At 52.7% G+C, this 25,127-nt stretch overlaps 1 protein-coding gene across 4 annotated transcripts; it reads right to left on the reverse strand.

The window, feature by feature from the left end:
- Window positions 1–34: 34 nt before the first annotated feature.
- On the reverse strand, window positions 35–23,760 carry ODAD1 (outer dynein arm docking complex subunit 1). Of its 4 annotated transcripts, none has more exons than XM_036099811.2 (15): window positions 23,647–23,760; window positions 22,674–22,766; window positions 21,364–21,463; window positions 21,013–21,202; window positions 10,963–11,085; window positions 10,500–10,613; window positions 8,252–8,319; window positions 5,520–5,707; window positions 5,231–5,365; window positions 4,487–4,569; window positions 4,208–4,376; window positions 1,714–1,877; window positions 1,510–1,613; window positions 1,154–1,232; window positions 35–1,078 (listed from the first exon to the last, which is right to left on the reverse strand). In XM_036099811.2, the coding sequence occupies exons 2-15, from the start codon at window positions 22,741–22,743 to the stop codon at window positions 560–562; spliced, it is 2,106 nt and encodes a 701-aa protein (XP_035955704.1). In that variant the 5' UTR covers window positions 22,744–22,766; window positions 23,647–23,760; the 3' UTR covers window positions 35–559. The 4 variants fall into 4 exon arrangements, with proteins under 4 accessions (XP_035955704.1, XP_035955698.1, XP_035955717.1 ...); XM_036099805.2 differs by lacking the exon at window positions 23,647–23,760 and adding an exon at window positions 23,121–23,331; XM_036099824.2 differs by lacking the exons at window positions 21,013–21,202; window positions 21,364–21,463 and having other exon boundaries at window positions 23,647–23,759.
- Between the last annotated feature and the right edge of the window lie 1,367 nt (window positions 23,761–25,127).

The raw sequence follows: 25,127 nt of genomic DNA on the forward strand, positions 1-25,127 counted from the left end.
TGCTCGCACATACACACTTGTAACTAGGCTGGGGTCAAACTCAGGCTCTGACCTTTATTTCCTCTGGTCACAGCTCATGCTGACCCTGACATCATTGCTCCAATTCTCCCCCCGCTGCTCAGTACTGGGGGCTCCTGGGGAGGGTGAGGAAGGAGGAGCTACAGAGACAGGGACATGAGGTACAAGGAGAGCCTGGAAGACAGACGCAGGAGTGGGGATGAGAGGTGAGGAAGCGGAAACGGGAGGTGGTCGGGGGGGACAGCCGGAGGGGTTAGGGCAGAGCTGGGGGGAGAGATGCGAACCCAGTACAGAGACACGCTGAACGGGAAGCCAGGAGAACAGGAAATTGGGAGACAGGAAGGGAAAGGAGGGTTGGGAACAGAAAGGGACCAGGAAACAGAGCTGAGGACATGGCGAGGAGCGGGTGGAAACAGACGGGGACACGGTGCAGGGCAGGCGCAAACGAATGTGGCGCAAGAGAGCCGGGGAGAGTCACGGGGAAACCTCGAGGCAGAAATGCCGAGAAGGCTAGCAAGGAGCCACGGGCAGGGTGGGCGCCCTAGTCTTTGCTGGTGGGGGAGGCCCTGTCAGTGCTGGAGGGGGGGCCAGGGCTCGAGACTTGGCCTCTGCTGGACCCGAGGCCTCCACTTGATTCTGACCCCATGCCTCTGCTCTCCGCACCTGCATGGCTTTCGTGGATGCCGCTGGACCCCACGTACCCAGTGGACCCCAGGTAGCTACTAGAGCTGGGGGTCCTGAAGGTCACACGGCCCCCCGTTGAGCCCCGGCTGGACAGCGGTGCTCCCATGGCGCTGGCGGAACCGAAGGTCACGTGGCCTGTGCTGGAGCCGGGGTCACCAAAGGTGACACGGCCGACATTGGAACCGGTGGCATGGCCTCCACTGGACACCAGGATGCCACTAGTCCTCTGGCTCAGGATGGACACGGGGATGATACTGGGGTTCTTGGCGATCACTGAGGGTGAGCCGGAGGTGACCCTCTGGGTACTGGAGAAGCTGGGGACGCTCGGGGTGCTATCGACCTTCTTCATGGCCTCAGCCAGCTCCCGAGCCTCCAGCTGTGGGGGGAGGCGAGTTAGGTTCCAGGAAAGGGCTGAGGTCCTGCCCCGAACCCGGCAGGTTCCCATCCTCACCAGCTTTGTCACTTGGCTCCGGAGCTCTTCCTCGCTCATTGGAGCGTCATCTTTGGCCTCAAAGCCTGGGGTGTCCTCCCTAAAGTGGGGGGAAAGCAGGAAGGGAGGACACTCGTAGCCACAAAAGGCCGATGGCCCCTCATTGCTATACCCAGAGACCGTTAGCCATGCTCTGGCCAGCCTGGGTGCCCTTTGCCTTTCTGGTCTCCCTGGGGCCAGTTCAGTTCTCTGGAGCCCCGACTCCTCCTGGTCCCTCCCAAAGCACCCACTCCCCCAAAACCCTCCATCCCATTCATTGTCCCTCTGCCCCCATGGAATCGCCTTCCCCTGCTCCTCCCTCCTGCCCTGTGCCTCACTGGTTCTCAGGGAGCTGAGGCGGGGCCATCCTCTTTGGAAGATCCTCAGGGCTCTGGCCCAGAACCAGGAGGGCAGTGTTAACCCAGCTCGGGGAGGTGGAGTTCTAGAGGGTGGATAAACCAGTGGTCAGCTCATCCCCAAGGCCCCGGTTTCCAAGATTCGGCCTCCCTGTCCCCGCCCCCCAGAGCCCCCTGCATCTCCACCTGAAAATCTAGGTAGGCCTGCACGGACAGGAGCTCGACCAGCCGCTTCTCGATGAGGCCCAGGAAGAGGCCAATGTCCCGGTCTCGCATGTGGGTCTTGACCCCCAGGAGGTCCTTGATGATGGTGTTGTCACACTGGGCCCTGCTGAAGAGCTGCTGGATGTCTGAGGTTGGGGGGGGACAGGCTGTCACAGACTCAGCTCCCGCTGGGAGGCCCGCCCTCTCCTGCCCGCGAGTCTCCACTCGCTGCCCCCTCAGCGAGCCAGGCAGCAGGAAAGCGTGGCTGTGGGCCTGGCCACGGGGCTCGGAACCACAGAAGGCAGAGTGAGGGAGGACAACGGGAAAGCTGATAAAGGCACCACCAACTTTCAAGGCCTTCTTCACGCAGCTCCGTCAGAAACACCTGACTTCCATCCCCCCCAGTGACCCCACACTGCCCCATCACCCCCCCCCACCCAGAGAAGCACTCACGCGGGTGCTGAACGGGAGAGGTCGGAGGACAGCCATGCACCACCAAGGCTGCCTTCTTCGTTTTTTTTTAATATTGGCCCCCACTTGCACCCGACTGAATTAGCCGTGGCCCTCGGCTGGCCCCCCCGCCACTGTCATGACCCACCCTCGGCTCTCACAGTTGGCCCGTGGGTGGCCCGCTTGTATCTGGTTATTGTTTCAGGGGAACTGGCTATTGTTAGTGACGTTAGAAGGCACCCGTGACCTTGACACAAATCTGCAGCCCATGGCACTGCGTCTCCACCGCTTGTCCCCGAGCTGCCTCCACCTGAGCTCCCGACTCCTATATGGTTTCCTCCTGGGGTCTCTCCCTGAACATCCCCCCACAGGGCTCAACTGAGCTCAGGGTCATCCCCAAACCCACTCCTTCTCCCACGTACCCCCGCCAGGCCAGACCCTGTGCGTGCGACCCCCTCCAATCCCCCCCACTGCCCATCCGTCCGATACCTCTGGGTCCGGTCCCCTCCTCTCCATCATCCTCTCTTCCTCCAACCTCCCCCCTCCCAGCCCCATCCACGGCCTGTCTTGCTCACAGCCCTCCCATGGCTCCCCAGTGCTCTAGCCTGGCACCTCTTCACAATCTGCCGCCTTCCCCCTCCCAATCACACCCTTGCACCCCTTCTCCACACAAAAAGCCTATATTCCTACAAGTATCTCCAGGCCTTGACCCCACCTGCTAGGAGTACCCTCTACCTCCAACTTTTCCGTTAAATACTCATCCTTCAAAATCAGCCTCAAGCATCACCGCTTCCAGGAAGCCTGCAGCCCCCCAGCATTGAGGTTTCAGCAAGTGGCAGGTGCAGGGGCTCAGGGCGCCTGCACTCAGGAGGGCCCCGCCTTGGGCTTGGTGCTCTGCTGTCCTGTCTTGTTTAACAAAGGGCCCTACCTTTCCATTCTGTACTGGGCCCAGCCAATTCCGGCAGAGCTGAGGCTCCCACGGTGCCTGAGGGTCCTCCGTGCTAGGCCCTGGGATGGTTGTGAGTACCCAGGGTCTCTGCTGGTCTCCTCCCACCCCTGCCCTCGGGGCACTCCTCACTTAACACCAGGCATGGTGCAGCGGTCATGGTCATGGTCATGGGGTCATGGTCATGGTCAGGACAGAAAAGGAGGATCTTCCTGGACCTGAGCTCCTACTGTGTGTGACCACGAGGTGGCTCCTCGGCTCGCTCACCAGCACCACAGCCACCTTCTTAGCTTCCCGTCAGTGAGCCCATCCGATTCTCACGACAACCCACCAAGTACGCACTGCCATCCCGTTGCCAGGGGGGCTCAGGCCCAGGAAACCACACACCAAGGTTCCCAAATGATGGACCTGGCTTCAAACCCAGGGCAGCCTGACTCCTGAGCACTCTACACTGGAAGGATGGCAGGAAGGATGGCAGGATGGATGGCAGGATGGATGGCAGGAAGGATGGCAGGGTGGATGGCAGGAAGGATGGCAGGATGGATGGCAGGGTGGATGGCAGGGTGGATGGCAGGAAGGATGGCAGGATGGATGGCAGGATGGATGGCAGGATGGATGGCAGGAAGGATAGCAGGATGGATGGCAGGATGGATGGCAGGGTGGATGGCAGGAAGGATGGCAGGATGGATGGCAGGATGGATGGCAGGAAGGATGGCAGGAAGGATGGCAAGATGGATGGCAGGAAGGATGGCAGGATGGATGGCAGGAAGGACGGCAGGATGGATGGCAGGAAGGATGGCAGGAAGGATGGCAGGATGGATGGCAGGAAGGACGGCAGGATGGATGGCAGGAAGGACGGCAGGATGGATGGCAGGAAGGACGGCAGGATGGATGGCAGGAAGGATGGCAGGATGGATGGCAGGAAGGATGGCAGGAAGGACGGCAGGAAGGATACGGGATGGACAGACAAGCCAGGGCACAAAGACGCTGTGGAATGTCTGCCCGTGGCCGGCCCCGGGCTGGGCCCTCCGGGTGGCTCACCGCATCCTCCCACATGAAAAAGCTGGGCCAGGCGCTCACCCGCCTTGAGCTTCTCCAGCTGCCCCCGAAGGTCCTGGAAGCTGGCCTCGACCCGGACGGCCTCGGCGTGCACCTCGTCCGCTCGCTGCTGCAAGTCCCTCCGCCGCTGCTCTTGCTGCGCGCGCACGTCATCCTCGCTGGTGCGCGTGCTCGCCAAGGCCTCCTGCATCTGCAGGGCGGGGCAGGCGCCCATTGCCGGGGCAGCTCGGGGAGGGGGGCGGCCGCACGCAGAGGAGATGGGGGAGGGGGGAGCGGGGCGGGGAGGGGGGCCTCACGCGCCTCCTTGATCTCCTCCTGCAGATGCTCCAGCTCCGAGTTCTGCTCGTTGATGAAGGTGAACTCGGCGAAGTTGCGCTCCTCCACTGGAGAGAGGCGGGAGAGGCGGGTCCGGAGAGCCAGGGACAGACGGACACACGGGACAGGGAAAGACAGATGTCGAGAAAGACAACACAGACACAAGCCCGCAGAGGCAAAGAGAGACGGAGAGGGAGAGGCACAGAAAGCCAGGGGGGACACAGAGGAAGAGAGAAGAGAGGGCGAGAAAACAGCAGAGGTAGGGAGAGAGCCCAGGGCCCGGGAGAGGACAGCAACAAGTACCCGAGGGAGAGACACAGAGGTTGAGGGGAGATGTGGAGAGAGACCGGGAGGCCCGTAATGGGGGGGGGGGGCAGGGAGACAGACACACCCAGAAACAAACGGACATAAAGACACACTGAGGGGACTGAGAGATGCAGGCCAGAGGGAGACACACACACACAGAAGGAAGGGCTCGGAAGGCCCGAGACGGGGAGGGAGAGAGACTGGGGACAGGGCAAGAGGGGCAGAGGCTGGGCGGCCGAAGAGGGGCGAGGAGGGCGCGCCTGACGCCGCGAGTCTCCAGCGCAGGTGCCGGAGTCCCCAGGGCCCCCCAGGAGGCCCTCGGTTACCGGGACGGAGCTCAGCCTGCGCCTGATTGGGGGGGGGTGCGGGGGTCCCGCGCCTGGGCCTCCTCCCTCCGCCCCGCCGGCGCGGCCCCGTACTCACTCTCCAGGTACTTCTCCACCAGCATGTCCGGGTCGCGTTCCCCGGTCAGCTGGGACAGTTTGTTCATGGCGTCCTCACAGCGCATCACCAGCTTCTCCTGGGAAGTCTTCCGGAGGCCCTCGGCCACCTCGCGGGCTGGGGGAGGAGGGGGGGCGCTGAGGTCGGCGTCCGCGGCGGCCGGGGGCGCAGCAGGAGCTGGGTGGGCTGAGCGAAGGCCGCGCGCGCCCCGCCCGCTCCGCCCCGGGAGACCCCGAGCCCCGCGGGCCTGGCGGCCTGGCCCCGGCCTCACCGCGTTTCTCGCGCTTCTCGACGACCGCGGGGTCGGGCAGCCGATCGTTGTTCTTGAGCTTGAGGAAGCGGTGCAGCTGCTCCAGGTGCGCGACCTGCCGCTGCAGGGTCTGCACCTCCGAGTCGTTCTGGGCCGCCTCCTTCTCCGCCCTCTCCCGCAGCAAGCCTATCTTGCTCTTTGCCTCCTCCCTGGGGTGGGGTGGGGGTGGGTAAGTGAGCCCAGGGGTCAGGGAGACTGGGGGATCGGGGTCAGCCTGGGGTCCCAGGGCGGGGGCAGAATGAGGTTGCAGTTTCCCCGAGGTCACAAAAGGCAGAAAACTTTCTAGGTTCCTAGAGGTGAGCCAGGTTGCGGGGGGGGGGGGGGGGGGGGGGGGAGGTTGAATCGGGGGCCTGGGGGGTGTGCTGGGCCATGGAAGGGACTGATGGGGCGTTGCTGCAGGGCACGCACAGGGGCATCCGGGAGGCCTGGGCATGACCGCGTGAGCCATGGAACAGGAGGCGGGATGGTGAGGAGGGTACAGCCAGAGATTATACTCAGGCCCGGAAGGGGTAGACCCAGGTGCTAAGGTAATGGTGCTGGAGTTTGGGGGTCGTGTGGTTGGAAATATAAGAGGCTTGAACCCTTCAGGGCCTCATGTTGGACAGACGGATGACATCACCAGCACTGACGTGCACACCCTTTTGAGGTATCGCGGACGCTCTAGAAGCCTCCGTCCCTGAGCCCCTTCAGGCCTGCCCGTCGGAAAATGCGGCTTTTAAGCTTTTGAACACAGCGCGGCGCACTGTAAATTCCGAGGGTCCCAAACCTACTTCCCAGGTCACAGGGTCAAAAGTCAGAGGGTCATTATATCAGGAGACTAGCAGGCCAGTGTCCTCAGGTCCCTGCCCATGGACCATTCTAATTCCCACCTTCACACCTTTGCCTCCACCCAGAGCACCAGCTTCTTGCTCTGTTCAGATTCCTTTAAGACCTATGCACATCAGTCCTCCTCGGTGGGAAGCCTCCTCTGGTGCCCACAAGCCCCAGTGACACCTCCAGGTGCTGGTGGCTGCCCTTCAGGGAGTAGGACTCACAGCTCTTTCTGTGCCTTGGGCTCCATGCCAACCGGGAGGCAGGGAAGAGGGGCCCCGACTTGCTGAGAGCCAGGCCCTGCCGTTATTATGGTCATGTCACAGTGGAGGAAACAGACTCAGAGAGGGGACGCGACCTGCCCCGGGTCATCCAACAAGGAGGCGCTGGAGACCCTCGCTGGTCTGACCGGGAGTGTCGGCGGGCTAGCTGCCCAGGGCCTTCTAGCTGAGACCACCCTGTCCTTGTACCCAGCTGCACCGCCCACCGCCATTGGCAGAGGCTCCCACCACATGTGGCACTTGGCAGAAGAGAGGAGCCAGGCCACTCGGATTCTCTCTCTCAGAAACCGAATTGAGAAGGGCTAAGAATGGAAGAGCAGGGAGCTGCAGCTAGAAGGACGCGCGGAGAGAAGCCACAGAAGGTCATGTTCTGAAGGTCAAGTTCCCTGGAAGCCATGCGTGAGCAGAAGCCGTGAGATGCAGTAGGGGCTCTGAAGGGGTCGTGGCGGACCAAAGGCGAGAAACTGCAGAGTCAGCCCCAAGAAGGAAGGAAATACTGATCTGGGCTACAACATGGGTGAACCCCAAAACTGCTACATTCAGCGAAGGAAGCCAGACACCAAGTCACTCGCTGTCATGAGATGCCTGGAACAGGGAAGTCGGTAGACACAGGAAGGAAACCAGTGGTTTCCAGAGAACTGGGGAAGACAGAGTGACTGCATATTGGGTACTGGCTTCCTTTTGGGGTGAGGGGACCGCTTTGGACCCAGAAGCCAGTGTCCTAAATGCCACTGAACTGTACATTTCAACATAGTATATTTTGTTATGTGTGTCTTAGCAAAGAAAGAAAGAAAGAAAGAAAGAAAGAAAGAAAGAAAGAAAAAGGAAGGAAGGAAGGAAGGAAGGAAGGAAGGAAGGAAGAAAGAAAGAAAGAAAGAAAGAAAGAAAGAAAGAAAGAAAGAAAGGAAGGAAGGAAGGAAGGAAGGAAGGAAGGAAGGAAGGAAGAAAAGAAAGAAAGAAAGAAAGAAAGAAAGAAAGAAAGAAAGAAAGAAAGAAAGAAAGAAAGAAAGAAAGAAAGAAAAAGGAAGGAAGGAAGGAAGGAAGAAAGAAAGGAAGAAAGGAAGAAAGAAAGAAAGAAAGAAAGAAGAAGAAGAAGAAGAAGAAGAAGAGGGGAAGGAAGGAAGGAAGGAAGGAAGGAGAAAAGAAAGCCAGCCCCGGGGACAGAGATGGGCCAATACGCACAACAGCCTGGGCTTCTGGATTCCACACACATGACTCCGTCTGAAGGTGGCCCAATAGGATCTCTGTCCCTTTCAGCCAATACTGATAAGTAACAATCTAATTACCCTCAGGCCCCGATGCTTCCCCAGCCCCTGGCCCCTGCCACCTGAGGGGCCGCATGCGCCATCTTGATTCATTCTCTCCACACCCCATGTGCTATGTGCTGTTAACAGACTGGGGCCAAAGAGGTTAATCCATACACTCAACGAGTGGGGCCTTGCCCGAGGAACTGGGAAGTCAGTGGAGGAGGGAAAGGGGCACCCCATAAAAAAAAATAATCGGTTATGAGAGTCTATTTCTAGAGTTCTGACCCCTCCCGCCAAAGCCTTAGGGCAAGGTGCATACTGCCTGAGCTCAGTGCGGCCCCAGGAGGGTCCCTACCTGACAGTGTAGGCGGCTGCCGAGGAGACCATTAGGGAGCTGACCATGTGTCGCAGAAGCTCGATTTCCTGTGGGAGAACAAAACCAATGTCCTTCCTACAGCTCCTCACTGTAGGGCTTTCCCTTAGGCCCGGCAGCTCCCCTACAAGAACGGGGACTCCTGCGCCATCCAGATGTGTGGACCTTCCTCATTAGTGGCCGCGGGGGAAAGGGATCTTAAAGGGGTACCGAGTACAGGGAATGCCAAACTGATGAGCTGGAACGCCAGCTTAGAGGGCTTATTCCGGCGGAACCCTCAGCCCAGAACATTCTGAAGAGCACCGACCTAACTTTGTGGTCTTGTTCAGCAACTTGCCTGAATTTCATAATGGTGACCACACGAACCTGTTTTCCAGTTCCAAAGAAATGTCTTTGCAGTATTATGGGTAAAAAGGGCTCTTTTCGGGAGAAAGAAGGGAGGAAATTACATATATATTTACACACAAATATAACGTGTATATATTTATATCCAATATACATATATGCACACATATAAAGTGTGTTACACATACAGTCATTCATATACATATGTATATGAACACACATGCGCACACACACACAGGGAACGAACTGGAAGAGATGGAGAGGAAATGGTGTTTCTCTGGAATACCTTTTGGAGTAGTTTTGGTTTGGGAACTCCTCTTTAAGGTTTACATATGCAGGGGACGCCTGGATGGCTCAGTCGGTGAAGAGTCTGGCTTCTGGCTCACGCCATGATCCCGGGGTCCTGGGATCGAGTCCAGGGTCCTGGGATCGAGCCCCTGAGTCGGGGGGGGGGGGTCCCTGCTCAGCGGGGAGCCTGCTTCTCCCTCTGCCTCTGCCCCTCCCCCCATTCGTGCTCTCTCTCTCTCACTCTCAAATAAATAATCTTAAAAAAAAAAAAACCAACAACCAAGGGCACATCAAAAGCTCACAGAAGCCAGCTTGAAGGGCTCCCACTAGCTCCCACTAACTTGTCTCCCTTCTCTGGGACAAGTTGAACATCATAATGAATGATGATGGCCATGGAGCAAAGTGAGAATCCACGAATGCTTACTGATAACACACAAGTACACGGGGAAGAATGAGAAGCTCTTCCTTAAGTAAAATGCTCTCTTACAACGTTCCTCTTGTAGGAGGAACGAGAGAGGTAGATAAAAGATCACCATTCAGCAGCCGTTATGACGGTAATCATCATCCGGGCAAGAACCGTTAATGGATGCCCAAACACCCGAGTGGAAATGTGCCAGGGAACAGGATATTTATGTGGTCTCCGAGGAGCTCCACTTACTTCTCACAAAGGGAAAACACTGGAGACACATGGCTGACCAAGGGACCAACATCAACATCACCAGTTAAGGGACCAACTTCCATCCTGTACCTCCTACCTAATGCGCACCCAGGACACAACATCACCTCTGAGATATTCCACCCAAAATGCGCAGCACGAATCTCATCGTGAAGAAAGATCAGACAGACCCATGTTGAGGGGCTTTTGTACAACATGACTGGCTTCCAAAATGCCAAAGTCATGACGACAAAGCAGGGCTGAGGGATGGTTCCAAAAACAGAGCCTTGGACAACCACATGCAGTGTGGGACCCTGGCTGGGAGCCTGGAGCAGGAAAATCAAATTAGCTATAAAGGACGTCATTGGGACCATTGGAGAACTTTAGACAAGGACTATTTAGAATTGTAATAACATTGAAATTCCTGACTTGGATAACTGCCCTGTGTTTCTGCAAGAAAATGGTCTTAAACTTAGGACATACACACTGAAGTTCTTAGGGACATAATGTCTGCCGTGTGCTCTCAAATAGTTCAGCAATCATAACAATAACTTATTTTCAGTAAAAATAATAATTAGAGAGTGTGTGTGTGCAAATATGGCAAATGATCAATCTTGGTGAAGGCTAGAGTTCTTTGTACTATTCTCTCAGGGAAGGGAAGGTGGAGGAGAAAGGAAGGGTCCTCACGGGACAGCAAAGGTTACAGAGATACCCACAGAATATAAATGGTTTTGCTGGCTCATTGATTGCCCTGGCTGATGATATTCAAAATGACATCTCTGGCTTCTGCAAGTCTGAACGAGGCTGCTTTCTTTGTTAGAGGCATCTGACTCCGGCTGATTCCGTACTTGAGGCCACAGTGTTGGGGTTGGTGGGGTAACTCTTGAATCCTCTCCTCTACCCCAGCTGGGCCAAGGGGTCCTGGGTTTTAGGGCCACTGACCTTCTGCAGCTTGTGGTCCACGTTCAGGTAGCGGATCCTCTCAATGCGCAGGAGATCCAGTTCCTCCCTCAGCGCCGCATTCCGCACCAGCTGGATGTCAAAGCGACACGTGACCTGGCGGGGGGTGAGGGGTGTACAAAAGTCCGTCTGAGGCCTGGCCTGCCTCCCTCTTCCACACTCAGCCAAGGAGTGGACACTTGTCAGAGGTGGAGCCCGTTCCCAATTTGGGGACCCTGAGAGCATTGCCCAACCACCCTAAGGACCCAGGCATCAGTCTCCTTTCCTTGGGAACCCTCCATCCATCCAGGATCGGGTCTCCTGATCCTTCCCTGGGAGCGCAGTGTTTCAGGCCTGCCTCCCTCCAGGAATCTGGTCCATCGTTTCTGGAACTTGACCCCCTGATCAGTTTTCCCCCCAATGCCCAGAGATCAGGTCTGGAAAGAGCCAAGAGGATGATTCTCACCCTGTCCAACTGGTCTTCTAGGATCTTGATCCTTTGCCGGATCTTGACTTTCTGATCCAGGATGAGTCCTGGGGCCCTGACATCCTTACTACAGGCAAAGATCCGGGTCTCCCACTCCTGGATCTGGATGAAAGAGGAAGATAACCTATTTGTTGGCTGAATGTGGGAGAGACTGAGGCACCAAGAGAGGGTGAGTGACTGAGCGTAGCTGCCATCCGCCATCCTTGTGGCCCCAGCCATCTGTTCTAATGATGCCCTTCTTCTTCTGCCTCTTCTGCTAACAATGCCCAACCCTCCATGTGGTTCTGGCTTCCAAACACAACAAGGCACCTTGCCAGCCACATGACCCAGGTCCCGACAATCACGGTGATTGTCCTAGGGATGGACCGGTTGACCGACCCAAGCTGAGCCAGCCTGAATCCCTTCCCGGTATTTTGGGGGAAATGCATGAGCTGGATGGATGGGACTCCGGGACTTGTGCTGTCATAGTCCCCAGCACACGGGGTTCCTGGGAGGATGAGGCCAGTAGACAAAGTGGAGACAAGAGACTGAGAGATGGTGAGAATGAGCTCGGACGCCATTAGAATCCCTGTGTCTTGTTATGCGTGAAACCACTGCCAACCCGTCCTCATTTCTGTGTTCATCTTTATTTGGGGCATGCCGTCTCTCCAAATAAATTGGAAGCTCCACAAGGGCAGATTTTTGTCTTTTTTGACAAAAACCTACAGAGTAGGTTCTCAATAAAACATGCAGATCAAATGAATACATGCATTGCTTAAGACTGTGTTTCCCGGGGCGCCTGTGTGGCTCAGTTGGTTAAGTGTCCTACTCTTGATCTCAGCTCAAGTCTTGATCTCAGGGTTGTGAGTTCAAGCCCCATGTTGGGCTGGGTGTGGCGCCAACTTAAAAAAAAAAATCTGTGTTTCCCAATTTGTGTGCTGTTATGGGTTGGATTATGTCCTGTCCACCCCCCACACCCCTGTCGCTGCAAATTCTTATGTTTAAGTGCTAATCCCCAGTACCTCAGAATGTGGCCTTATCTGGAGACAGGGTCTTTACAGAGATAATCAAGTTAAGATGAGGTCATTAGGGTGGACTCTGCTCCAATATGACCAGTGTCCTTATGCAAAGGGGAGATTTGGACACAGACGGGCATACAGGGAGAACACCACCCTGCCAGCACTTTTGTCTTGGACTCCCAGCCTCCAAAGCTGTGGGACAATAAATTCCTGTCATTTCAGCCACCCAAAGTTTGTGGTACTTAGTTACAGCATCCCCTAGAAAACTAATGCATGCACCCGGGCACCCCAGAGCATCGCTGCAAACTCAAAGGGAGCACCACGGGGATATTAAGTCTTGAGGGAGAAACGTCGACGTGGATCAGACACTGCGTGAGCTACCAACTCAAGGCAGTTCACAGGTTCAACACAAGGCGGCGCCATGTTCCTTTCAATGAGTCACATCTTTGTGAAACCGCGTTTTTAGCCATTGCCGTGATACAAAACCAAACATCCAAAAATGCTACCAGTGGGGGAAACTGCCAAAGGGTACAAAGAATCTCTCTGTATTACTTTTTCCAATTGCATGTGAAGCTACAATTATCCCAGTAAAATTTTCAATTAAAAAAGAAGAAAGAAAGAAAAGCAAGTACTGCACAGAAATCAGCATGGAGTCAGAGTGGTAAGTCCAATCTGACTCCAAGACCGAAAGGCACAAACATCCCACAGGTAAGTAACTGTAGTTTTGGAGAATGAAATACAGGTTTTTTTTTTTTTCCTATTTATATATATATATATATATATTTTTTTTTTTTTTTTTTTTCTTCCCCCAAATGGTCTCTAGGTTGTTAGGATGAAAACACTGGTTTATTTCAAGTAGATCCGTTGGCAGAACAAGACTGGACCCCGGAACAGCTCTTGAAAGCTAGCTGATTGTTCCATTTTCAGGAATTATATGAGTTAAATTGTTGGTAGCTTGGAATTAACCACTGTATTCGTTTTTCTCTTTCTGCAAAACAAACTACCCCAAACTTGGTGGCTTAAAACAATACCCATCTATGATCTCGAAGTTTCCATGGGTCAGGAGTCCAGCACAGCTCAGCTGGATCCTCTGCATGGGGTCTCCCAGAGCTGCAGGGCTGCGGTCTCATCTTGGACTCATCGCGTGGTCCCCTCCCAGGTGGCCCTTTCCATGGCATGGCAGCTTGTATCTTCACGGCCAGCCAGAGAGCACCTCTCTTCAGTCTACTAGGGGCCAGTCTAACAGAGCACACCTAATGAAGGGAGTGACATCCCTTCACGTGTGCTGCATTTTGTGGGCCAGAAGCAAGTCACAGGTTCTGCCCCCACTGAAGGGGTGGGTAGTACACGGGGTCACCTTGGGATATGTTCACTACAGCCAAGACGAGAGTATAGGTTTCCCCATTATCTGAAAGTAGAGCATTCCTATGAGACCCTTCATAAGCCAAACAGGCATAAAGTGCAGAAGGAATTACCATTAATTCATATGGAAAAAATGTATAGCATTCCTAGCCCAAAAATAACCTCTCTTAGGCTTTTCTGATACCTTAGGACACACCTTGCTGACACATGCACAAAATAAACCGAGATAAAGCACAGATGCTCACAGACAGTGCAAAACTCTAGCAGCTGGATGCTAGACATGCTGAGTGTGGTCCCCAGGAAGGTGGTTGGGGTGGGGCGGGGGGCAGGGGACACCCTCACTGCATTCCTTCTGGAAGCTCCAGGGGAGAATTCATTCCATTGGAATGAATTCCAATTTCTAGAAGCTGGATTCCTTGATTTATGTATTCCTTAGCTCGTGGCCACTTCAACCTCTGCTCCTCTTCTTCACATCTTCCCTATCATCACATCATCTTCTCTGATTCTGACACTCCTAGCTCTCCCTTATAAGGACCCTTGTGATGATATTGGGCCCACTGGGACAATCCAAGGTAACCTCCCCATCTCAAAATCTTTAATCACATCGGCAGAGTCTCTTTTGCCACGTAAAGTAACATACTCAAGGGTTCCCGAGATTACAGTGTGGACATCTTCGTGGGGGTGGGGGGACCATCATTCTGTCTACCATACTTCCTCAAGTGAAATTCATTTTTTTTTTTTTTACTTAATAGTTTTATCACCCATGTATGTACCCCTAAGCAAAAGTTTACTTTGGCCTGATTTTGAATTTTATGTAAATGAAATCATGTTACCTGTATGTTTTATGTCTTGCTTCCTTCCTTGTGGCTGTGTGTAATTGTGTTGCATTCATTTTTCATCACTGTATACTACTTCATGATATAAATACACCACAATTTATTTATTCATTCAAATACTGATGGACATTTGGGTTTCTTCCAGTTTGGAGCTGGCTAATGTGACTAATGCTTCTTTCAACATTCCTTTACAAGAATCCTGGTTCCGGGGCATGTGCTCAGAAGTGTACTTGCTGGGCGGGAGGAAGAGTTAACAATAGATCTAAACCTGTTTTCTATTAGAAGGTGACTTTGGCTTACTCTCTTCCAACAGGGTGTTTCCATGGAAACATACTGGGTTAAGGTAAATATGGAATGCCAGCTCCGTTCCCAGGCAACAGTGTTTATTATAAAAATGACCCCTGATTGGTGAACTACATTGGACTAGAAGGACTGAGAGTGGGCTCATGGATCTCTAGGGCCTAGGTGACCAGCACTGAACAGAAACTTTGTTTCTCTGTGGGGTTTTCTTTTTTTTTTTTAATAAAGATTTTATTTATTTATTTGACAGAGAGAGAGAGAGAGCACAAGCAGCGGGAGTGGCAGGCAAAGGCAGAGGGAGAAGCAGGCTCCCCGCTGAGCAGGTAGCCAGATGCGGGACTCGATCCCAGGACCCTGGGATCATGACCTGAGCCGAAGGCAGTCGCTTAACCAACTGAGCCACCCAGGCGCCCGGGTATTCTTTTTTTAAGTTGTCTTCACACCCAACGAGGGGCTTGAACTCACGACCCTGAGATCAAGACCTGAGATCAACAGCCGGATGCTCAACTGACTGAGCCACCCAGGCGCCCCTGTGGGGTATTTCTTATAATTGAGTATGCTCCTGCTGGGGGCTTCGACTTAGACCCTATCCTCATGAGCTGTTGGAGAAGTGGCTCCTCTTGTATATGAAGCCTCCCTATTCCAGAGTGGGCAACACCCAACCGCTCACGCGGTATCTCCCAACTGGAGGTGCTGAGCAGCAGTCCCTGGATGCTCAGGGAAGGTGTGTTTGCTGCTGTTATGCCAAGAGGCTGTTGTTTCCTGCCCTCCATCATCCTACAAAGTGACCATGGTACCAAGTTATATAGCCTATTGCATCCTGTGAGCATGAATGTCAGGTGGAACCCAAGACTGCTTCTGATGACCATGCCAAGTGGGGGTGACCCCGAATCACAGGGTATGTCTATCTGTAAATTTAATTGATAATGGGGGAAAAAAAAACTTTTCCGAATACATGTGACAATTTATACCCTCAACGGTAGTTCATTAGGAGTTCCCACTTGCTCCTTCTCTCCCCAACACTTGGTATTTGGGGACACTAATTTTTGAACATTTGGTGAGTGTTTAATGGACTCTCATTGTGATTTTCATTTGCCCCTCTCTGATTACTAATGAGTGATGAGTAATTCCGACGTTAATTGGACATCTGAATTTCTTATTTTGTGATGTGTCAGCTCAAATCCTTTGACTATTTTTTAAAATTGGGCAGGCACCTGGGTGGCTCAGTCGGTTAAGCGTCTGCCTTCAGCTCAGGTCATGATCCCAGGGGCCTGGGGTCGACTCCCACATCAAGCTCCCTGCTCCACAGGAAATCTGCTTCTCCCTCTGCCCCTCCCCCCCACTCATTCTCTCTCTTTCTCTCTCAAATAAATAAATAAAATATTTCATTTTTTATTTTTTTAAATAAAATCTTTTTAAAAAATAAGTAAATAAATACAATCGGGCTGACTCTTCAATAATTTCTAGGAGTTCCTTCTATGTTCTTGCTACTAGTCCTTTGTCAGCTACATGTGTTGCAAATAATTTTCCATTCCATGACTTTGCACACTCTTTTAACAGAATATTAACCTTAAAGTCCTGGGAAGCGAATCTTTTCCTTTAGAAGTAGAGATTTCTATAACTTATTTAAGAAATCCTTCCCCACCTTCACACATTTAGATCTCTGGTCCATCCAGAATTAGTTTTGGGGGTACAAGGTGAGGTAAGGGTCTGGTTTCATCTTACAATATGAATATCCAATTTTCACAGCGCCACTATTAGAGTCCTCTTTTTCCATTTCTTGAAGTCATACGTCAAGTGTCCACATGTGCATTGGTCTCTTTCAGGGCTCTCTCTTCTGTCCCATTGATCCATTTGATTAGCTCTGCATCAATTACAAGAATTTTATAATAAATCTTGATAAATGATAAAGCAAATCCTTTCACACTGTTCTTCTTTTAAGTCAGTCTAAGTCATCTTGTCCATTGCACTTCCATATAAACCTTAGAATCTGCTTGTCAATTCCATCCATTCAAAAAAAAGAAAAACTTTCAGTACTTTGGTTGGGATTACATTGAATCTATAAATCAATTTGGAGATCTGACTTTTTATGACACTAACTCTTCCAATCTATGGATAGATCTCTACATTTATTAAGCTCTTCTTTACTATCCCTCAATAAAAGATTACAATTTACTCCATAGAGGTCCTGCACACTTTTGTTAGATTTCTTCGTAGGTACTTCTTTTTGGCTATTATAAATGTGTATTTTCTTCTTTTATTTAATAATAGTTATTGCTAATACAGGGCAATATCATTAACTTTGCATATTAATTCTGTATCCAGCCACATTGTTAAACTACCTATTAATTACAATAAGTTGGTGTTAGATTCTTCTGGATCTTCCATGTACACAAATACATCATCTACAAACAATGACAATTTCATTTCTTCCTCTCCAATGTTTACATTGTTGTTTTTTTTTTTCCTTTTCCTGGCCATACGGCACCAGATAGAACCTCTAGTACAATGTTAAATACAAAGTGGTGCTAGCCGACATCCTTATATTGTTACTGATCTCGAAGATAATCTTTTCCATGTTTTGTTATCAAATATGATATTTTCTGTCGATGGCTTATAGTTGCCCTTTGCCAGATTCAGGAAATTTCCTTTTATTCCCGGTTTCTTAAGAGTTTTTAGCATGAATGGATGCTGAATGTTATCAAATACTTTTTTATTTCTACATAGACCGGTGCTATAAACAGGTACAAGTCCAAGGACCGTCTGTCATCAGTCTTTGATGTGATAGGCTCAGAAAATGAGAGTAAGCATTTAAGCAAGCATCAGAAATGGTGTTTTGGGGTGCTGAATGTATGTGTCAAGTCACATAAAGCACAAGCCTTATAAAAGTAGCAGTCAGGGGGCGCCTGGGTGGCTCAGTCGTTAGGCATCTGCCTTCGGCTCAGGTCATGATCCCAGGGTCCTGGGATCGAGCCCTGTATTGGGCTCCCCTGCTCTGCGGGAAGCCTGCTTCTCCCTCTCCCACTCCCCCTGCTCGTGTTCCCTCTCTTGCTGTGTCTCTCTCTGTCAAATAAATAAATAAAATCTTTAAAAAAATAAAAGTAGCAGTCAGTAGTAGATTGGAAATTTTAAAAGTTGGTCCATTAACACATATAGTTTGTGAAAAACTACGTCAAGTTTACCTTTTTTTTTTTTTTGCCAGAAAATGTCTATTCTCTCTCATTCATGGATGATATTTTTATTGGGTATAAATTTAAAGATTTTATTTATTTATTTGAGAGCGAGAGAGAGCAAGAGAAAGGACAAGCAGGGGGAGGGGCAGAGGGAGAGGGAGAAGCAGGCTCCCCGCTGAGCAGGGAGCCCGACATGGAGCTCCAACCCAGGACCCTGAGATCATGACCTGAGCTGAAGGTAGATGCTCTACTGACTTACACCCCTGGGTATAAGATTCTAAGTTGACAGTTTTCCCTCTTAGAACAGTGAAGTTATAATCTATCTTCTGATTTCCAGTATTTCTTTTAAAAAATCAGCTGTCAGTTTAATTATGGCTCCTTTGGAAATAATATCTTATTTTCTGGCTACTTTTATATTCTGAAATTTCTCTATCTTCTATATAAGTGGATTTTTTTTTTTATTCATCCTGTTTTGGACTCTAAGGCATCTTTGAATCTGTGGATTTGTTCTTTCATTGGTTCTGGAAAATTCTTAGATATTATCTTATTACACATTATCTCTGTCCAATTCTCTCCCTGTTCTTCTGAAACTTTTTAAAAATTTTTTATTAAAAAACAAAAGATTTGGGGCGCCTGGGTGGCTCAGTCATTAAGCGTCTGCCTTCGGCTCAGGTCATGATCCCAGGGTCCTGGGATCTAGCCCCATATCAGGTTCCCTGCTCGGCGGGAAGCCTGCTTCTCCCTTTCCCTTTGCCCCTGTGTTCCCTCTCTCGCTGTCTCTCTCTCTGTCAAATAAATAAATAAAATTTAAAAAAAAAAAAAAAAAAGAAAGATTTGATTTTTTTAAGCAATCTCTACACACCCAACGTGGCGCTCAAACCCACAACCCGAGATCGAGTCACACACTCCACCGACTGAGCCAGTCAGGTGCCCCATCTTCTGAAACTCTTATTAGACATATATTTAACTCCACTGTATCTGCAATGTCTCTCTCTTTTTTTTTTATTTATTTATTTGTCAGAGAGAGAGAGGCAGGCAGAGCAGGGAGCCTGATGCGGGGCTCGATCCCAGGACCCCGAGATCATGACTGAGCTGAAGGCAGACGCTTAACCAACTGAGCCACCCTATCATCCCTCTGCAATGTCTCTTAACCACCCTCCCATATTTCTATCTTTTTGTCTCTCTGTGGTGGATTCTAGATGATTTATTCTGAATAAATTCTTTCTTCAGCTTTGATTTGGCTTATTATCTGTCTCTCCAGTAGAATGTAAACTACATTACAGCAGCGTCCTTGTCTGTTTGGCTCACTGCCACGTCCTCAACACCCAGAACAGGGCCCGGCACTTAGGGGGCACTCCAGTAAATATTTGTTTGATGAATGAATGCCACCAGATAACTACATCTTATCTTGACCTTACAGGGAACTTCACAGAGCTGTACTCTAGAGAGCCTATCCCCCATCGGATCTACAGTTCTCCATAATCAAGGTTGTTAGGGCAAAGCAAATCACGGAGTCAAGATAATAAAATCATCCTGTTTGGGCCTGACTCTGATGAGTTTCCGTGAGAGACTGAGGAAAACTAATTCAAGCAGTCAACACCCAGGAAGCCACTGCACTATCATGAAATAGCCAAAAGGGTGGTGTGTGTGAATCAGAATTCAGCTTCCAAAAGGCAGCTCGGGGGCTACTGAGAGCTGAACAAACAAACTGATTGAAAGTCAAATGTATGGAAACTATGTGATAGGGGAGCCTGGGTGGCGCAGTTGGTTAAGCGACCGACTCTTGGTTTCAGTTCAGGTCCTGATCTCGGGGTCTTGAGATCGAGCCCCGCGTCAGGCTCCCCGCTCAGTGCGGAGTCTGCTTAAGTTTCTCTCTCCCCCTCCCTCTGCCAGACCCCCTCCCGACACTCTTTCTCTCTCTCTAAAAAATAAATAAATCTTTAAAAAAAAACACAACTATGTGGTAGATAGAATAATGCCCACCCCCCTAACTCCCGCTGATATGTCCACATCCTAATCCCTGAAACTTGTGAATATATGACCTGAATAGCAAAAAAGGACCTTGCAAATGTGATGAAGTTAAGGATTTTGAGATGGGGAGACTCTCCTGAATTACCTGGGTGGGCCCAGTGCAATCACCAAGGTCCTTACGAGTGAAAGAAGGGGGCAGGAGGATCCGAATCAGAGAAGGAAGAGGTGGGAGCGATACACATGAGACTCAGCTGCCCACTGTTGGCCTTGCAGACAAGGAAAGGAGCCATGAACCAAGCAATGCAGGCAACTTCTAGAAGCTGGAGAAGTCAGAAAACAGATTTTCCTCTGAAGCCTTCGGAAGGAATGCAGCCCTGCTAACACCCTGACTTTAGCCCAGTGAAACCAATTTTGGGCTTCCGTCCTCTGCCACTATAAGATAATTCATTTGTATTATTTTTCTTAAGATTTATTTATTTGAGAGAAAGCATGCGCACATGAGCGAGCGGGGGGAGAGGCAGAGGGAGAGGGAGAGAGAAAAGATCTCAAGCAGGCTCCGTGCTGAGCGCAGAGCCTGACCCACGGCTCGATCTCCTCGATCTTACAACCCTGAGATCACGACCTGAGCCGAAATCAAGAATCGGATGCTTAACCGACTGAGCCACCCAGGCGCCCCTAGTTTGTATTATATTTTAAGCCACCAAGTTTGTGGTAATTTGTTACAGCAAAAATAGGAAAGTGATACAGATCACCAAGATAAGTAACCTTCAAAGTCCTATTTGTGATCCAACAGTGTGCCAGAAATCCTTTGGTCTAGGCAAGCAACTTTTTAAAATGAAGACTAGAATAGAAAATCGCAGAATGAATCCCACCTAGAAAAAATCAGTATTACCTGGTGAAACTTTTCTTTGAGATGTATGTGTGTGTTTATATCCACATGTGTATGAACTGCCTCGGGAGGTCATGGTCACAAAAACCTGAAAGAACACTGACCTACAAAAGTCACATTGTTGCCAAGGTCAAGGCATTGGAAACCTATGTAGACTCCGCTGCATTACCAACATCCTCTTTTTGCCGATGAAGAAACTAGGGCCCAGAGAGGTAAAGACTTGCCCTCGGTCACACAGCTCTGATCGGCGGGGCCAGGATTCTAATGCAGGCTTTGCTGACTCCAGGAGGTGAACCTTTCCCCTTTAACCACACCAGCCCCCTTTTGGGATGTGTGGGACAGTGCTAAGCAAGAAACACCCATATTCCCTCTAGAGCCTGAACATAACTCTCCGAGGATGCTTTCCATAAGCCCATTTTTCAGACGAGGAAGCTAAGGCTCAAAGCAGTTCCGATACCTGCCCCTAAGTGGGATCCACGGAGTCTGGTCTCAGAACCCACCTGCTTGTCCAGGGCTCTGGTCTGCTCCCGTAGCTCCTTGACCTCGGCCTGTACCTGGAGCCGGCACTTGAGCAGCTGGCCCATGTTCTCCAGCCTCTCACTGTCCCGCAGCCGCTTGACCTGGCTCTGGGCGACGCTGATCTGCACCTTAAGTTTATCTCGCAACCCCTCCAGGCGCTGGATCTCCTCACTGCCCAGGCAGGGAGGGGGAAAGCAAGCCAACAAGCGGCAGAGCTCAGAATCACTAAAGGCCAGACTCGGGGCCAGCCCTCCCCCCTTGGAGCCAGGAGCCGGACCCCCAGCCCCCCGAAGAGCCCCCTCCCCAGCTCCGGGACCAAGTACTGGGCTCACAGTTGCTTGTTGATGCGCTGGTGGACTTCCTTGCTGTAAGCCCGCCTCTCCCCCTCCATCACTTTGCATTGCCGCTGTAGTCTGCTCAGCTCCCAATCCACTGAAGGCAGGACCAGCCAAGGGGCTCAGGAGGAACCCAGTAGGCCCCAGCCCCTTCCTCTCCAGGACCTAGGAATTCTGGCTCCCTCAGGGTCCCACAAACCGCAGCTGAAGTGCACACGCAGTCCCCGCAGCCCTCCGGCTCTGTATCTTGGCTCCTATACCCCTTCCAATTCCTGTACCCCAAGCTGACCTCAGGATTTTTCCCATCACTCCTGCCCCAGGTTTGGGCACACACTTTCCCACTAGAGGGCGCTCCTGGCAGGCCTCCTGCTCCTCAGGGACCTGCCACATACGATCTGGAACTTGGGAAAGGTGAGGATAGGTGCCAAGAACTGGGAACAGCATTCCAACTCCCTCCCCTACTTCAGCCCCCATCACCCAGCAGTCCTCGGTCCCATCCTCCTTCCTCACTCTCAGCTCATCCTCTAGTCTCAGGCTTCCTTCTGTCCTGCCTGGACCATCACCCCAGCCTCCTCCCCAACCTCTCGACCTTTCCTTACAGCCTCAGCGGGTCTTTCTACACCGGAGCTGACCCTGCCCCTCCCCTGCTCACAGGCCTCCCTTGGAGCTCCAGGGCCCCCAGGACAATGTCCCAGCTCCTCAGCCTGGTGTTCAAGGCCCCCAACGATCTGACCCTACCCACCTCTCGAGTCTGGTCCACTAGCTCCCCGCCCCCCACGGCCCAGTGGCTCTCAACCAGAGATTCTGCCCCGCACAAAGAGTTGGCAATGTCTGGAGGCATTTTTGATTGTCACGATGTGGGGATGGGGCAGGGGAAGGTGCTCATGGCATGTAATGGCTAGAGGTCAGGGATGCTGCTAAGCATCCTACAATGCCCAGGACAGCCCCCATGACTAAGCATGATCTGACCCCAAGTGCCAACAGTGTGGAGGCTGAGAAACCCAATTCTAGCCACATGCTGTTCTCTCTGCTGAAACACTCGTCCCTGCCTGCTCCCACTGGGAATTCCTGGGAGGAGTTCCAAGCCCCTCTCAAACTACTCTTCCTGCAGGAAGTCTTCCCAGACTGCCCCACTCCCCAGACTTGGCCTATCTCTCTGCCCTGCTCCACCTCCATTCCCATGCATGTGCGTTCCTCGCTAGAGGGCTCTCCTGGAAGGTCTCCCTGTCCTCAGTGTGCTGCAGCACAGTACCCGGAACTTGGGGAACTGAGGAAAAGAATGAGTGAAAAAAGCAAGACTGAATTACCCATTCCTTCCAGGAAGGCCTCGCTTCCATCCTCCGAGCGGGTGCTCCCTGCAGAGTGTCCCAACGGCATCTTGGCCAAAGCGGGAGGGGCTCCTGTAGGGGTGACACAGGACCGCTTTAGACAGCAAGCAGGAGAGGGCCGGAAGGAAGGTGGGGATGAACCGCGAGGGACTAGGAATTGGAAGGTGACCCCAGAATCAGCTCTGGCCTCTCTTTGAGTCTCAAGTCCTCCAATGGGTTGGAGGCGGACACCTCTCAGGCCTCTCTCCACACCCCTCCTGACCTCCCACCTCTCATATTTTCTGTCTTGTGTTTCCACTCTGAGTCACGCGCGCGGGGACAGGCCCCCTAGGCTCTCAGTATTTCGGAGGCGTGGCTGTTTGTGGAGGGAGACACGGAGGAGGGGAAAACCCTGGCCGGCTGTGGGGAGCGAGGCCCGGTCCCTACCTGCTGGAGGTGACCTGTCCCAGGTCCTCCAAGCTCACTGTTGTGGCCTGGTTACTGGGGAGATAAAGGGCCAATGAGGCCTGAGGACAGCGGCCGGGGTGGGACCGAGGCCTCCAGCAGGCGCCGTGGGAGGGGAGGCTGGGGAGGAGGGGCCGGGGCAGCCCGAAGACCAGAGGAAACCTCGGCGGCTGGGTACAGACGGATTGGGGGGCCCGGAGCCCTGCGAGGGGCGGGGCTGGGAGAGCTTGCGGGGGCGGAGCTGTGAGCCTTGCGAGGGGCGGGGTGGGAGGGGCCTGTGAGAAGAGGGACTGGGTGTGCCTTGGGGGGCGGGGCTGGCAGGGCCACGAGGGGCGGGGCTTCAGCGCTTGAGAGGGCCGTGAGACCTGTAAGGAGCACGGTACCTCTGGAAGGAGGGGCTGCGGGGACTAGAGAGGGACCCGGCACCAGTATCCGTAAAGGGCGGGGCTGCGGCCCTTGCGGGCGGTGGGGCAATGGGGGGGGCTGTCGAGGGGAGGGGCACGGGTACCTGCAAACGCCGGAGCATCACGGACCTGCGAGGGGCGTGGATAGAAGGCCACTGGGCGGGCCTGGTGGGAGGGCGCTGGAAGGAGGTCTGGAAGGCGCTAACGGGGAGCGAGGGGCTGAGGGGCGGGCTGTATGTTTTCGGGAGGGAGAGGCAGGAGCTGAAAGACCCAATGGAGCCAGGGCTGGGAGAGAAACGTCTGGAAGGCTTTGGAGCTAGGCCGAGGTCCTTCGGGACGAGGCCCGAGAGATGTGTGTCTTAAGTTAAGACCACGTTATTTTGAAGAGTCATTAGGAAGACCGTGCCGATGCCGCGAGTTGTGAGAGGGAGGAGAGCTCACCAACTCCGGTCCCCGCAGTGACTCACTGCGCATGCGCGGCCAACGGCCTCCTGCGAAGCCTCTTGCCTGCGGGGTCCGCGCACTGAGAGGCGGAAGTGGGCGGGGCCGCGAGCTCTTCATGCCGCCCCCGCCTGGCCACACCCCCTCGCTCCGCAGGGCGCGCCTCCTCGGCTGTAGGCTGCTGCCCACGTGGGCCTCCCCGGAGCGGGCGGGCAGTGGGCGCAGCTCCCTGCAGGCTGGGTGTGCCTGAAGCCTGCGGTTTCCTGTGGGAGGAAGCAGCCCGCGGGCGCTCAGCTCGGCTCTTAGCCTTGGAGGCCCAGGAGGGGGAGATCCCGTTACCGCCCTCGGGCTCCCTGATTCTCCCGCTTCCACAGGGTCCTAGCTTGAGGGACCTCCTCCCACGCCCCCCCCCCCCGCTGCATTCCCAGGGTACCCAAATCTGGCGCTGATTCCACTAGGAAGTTGATTTAGAGTCCGAGCCTCCTGTTTGCTACTTCCCCTCGCTCACATTTCCATCTCCCTAGCCCCTGGTTTCCAGACTCCTTCCAGGGCCAGGTCTGGTCCCCTTTGCCTACACTCCCTGAAAAGCACATGACCCTCCAGCCTCTAATTTTTCCCTCAGTGACCCAGACTTTCTAACTTCCTTGGGGTTCTGAATTCAGACCCCCCAGTCTCTGTCCCCAGGACCCTAATTTTGTACTCCTAACTCTAGCCTTGGGGCCCAGTGGACCCAAGAATTTTCCCCTTCCCCAAATCCTAGAGACCTTGAACTAGAGTCCCCCAATACTAAATCCATTCAGGGCCCCGGTGCTGGTATAACTAGCACATACTATGTACTGGACACTCTAAGAACTACCCTATGATGTATTTACTATTATTATCCTTATTTTACAGATAAACTGAGGCATAGAGAGGTTATTAGTAACTTGTCCAAAATCACAGCGAATGAGTACAGCAGCTTGGATTTGAATCCAGTCCAGGTGCCTCTGTAGACTGCTGCACTGGTACCCAATTTCTGGGTCTCCTGAGTACCTGCCTAGTCACCGAACTGCCTATCCCTCACCCCTTCAGGGAGCTGAGATGACCAACCACTCTCCTGCCCCCTAGCTCTGGCCCCATCAAGATAATCCCATCGTCCAGTTTC

This window comes from Halichoerus grypus, chromosome 15, assembly GCF_964656455.1.
Source record: "Halichoerus grypus chromosome 15, mHalGry1.hap1.1, whole genome shotgun sequence".
Classification (NCBI taxonomy): domain Eukaryota; kingdom Metazoa; phylum Chordata; class Mammalia; order Carnivora; family Phocidae; genus Halichoerus; species Halichoerus grypus.

Coding starts and splice junctions, on each gene's coding strand:
- ODAD1 (XM_036099811.2), bottom strand. CDS start 22,743: ATGCCGTTGGGACACTCTGCAGGGAGCACCCGCTCGGAGGATGGAAGC. Junction 5,366..5,519: donor CGAGAAGCGCGAGAAACGCG/GTGAGGCCGGGG, acceptor CTCCTCCCCCAG/CCCGCGAGGTGGCCGAGGGC. Junction 4,570..5,230: donor GGTGGAGAAGTACCTGGAGA/GTGAGTACGGGG, acceptor GCCTCTCTCCAG/TGGAGGAGCGCAACTTCGCC.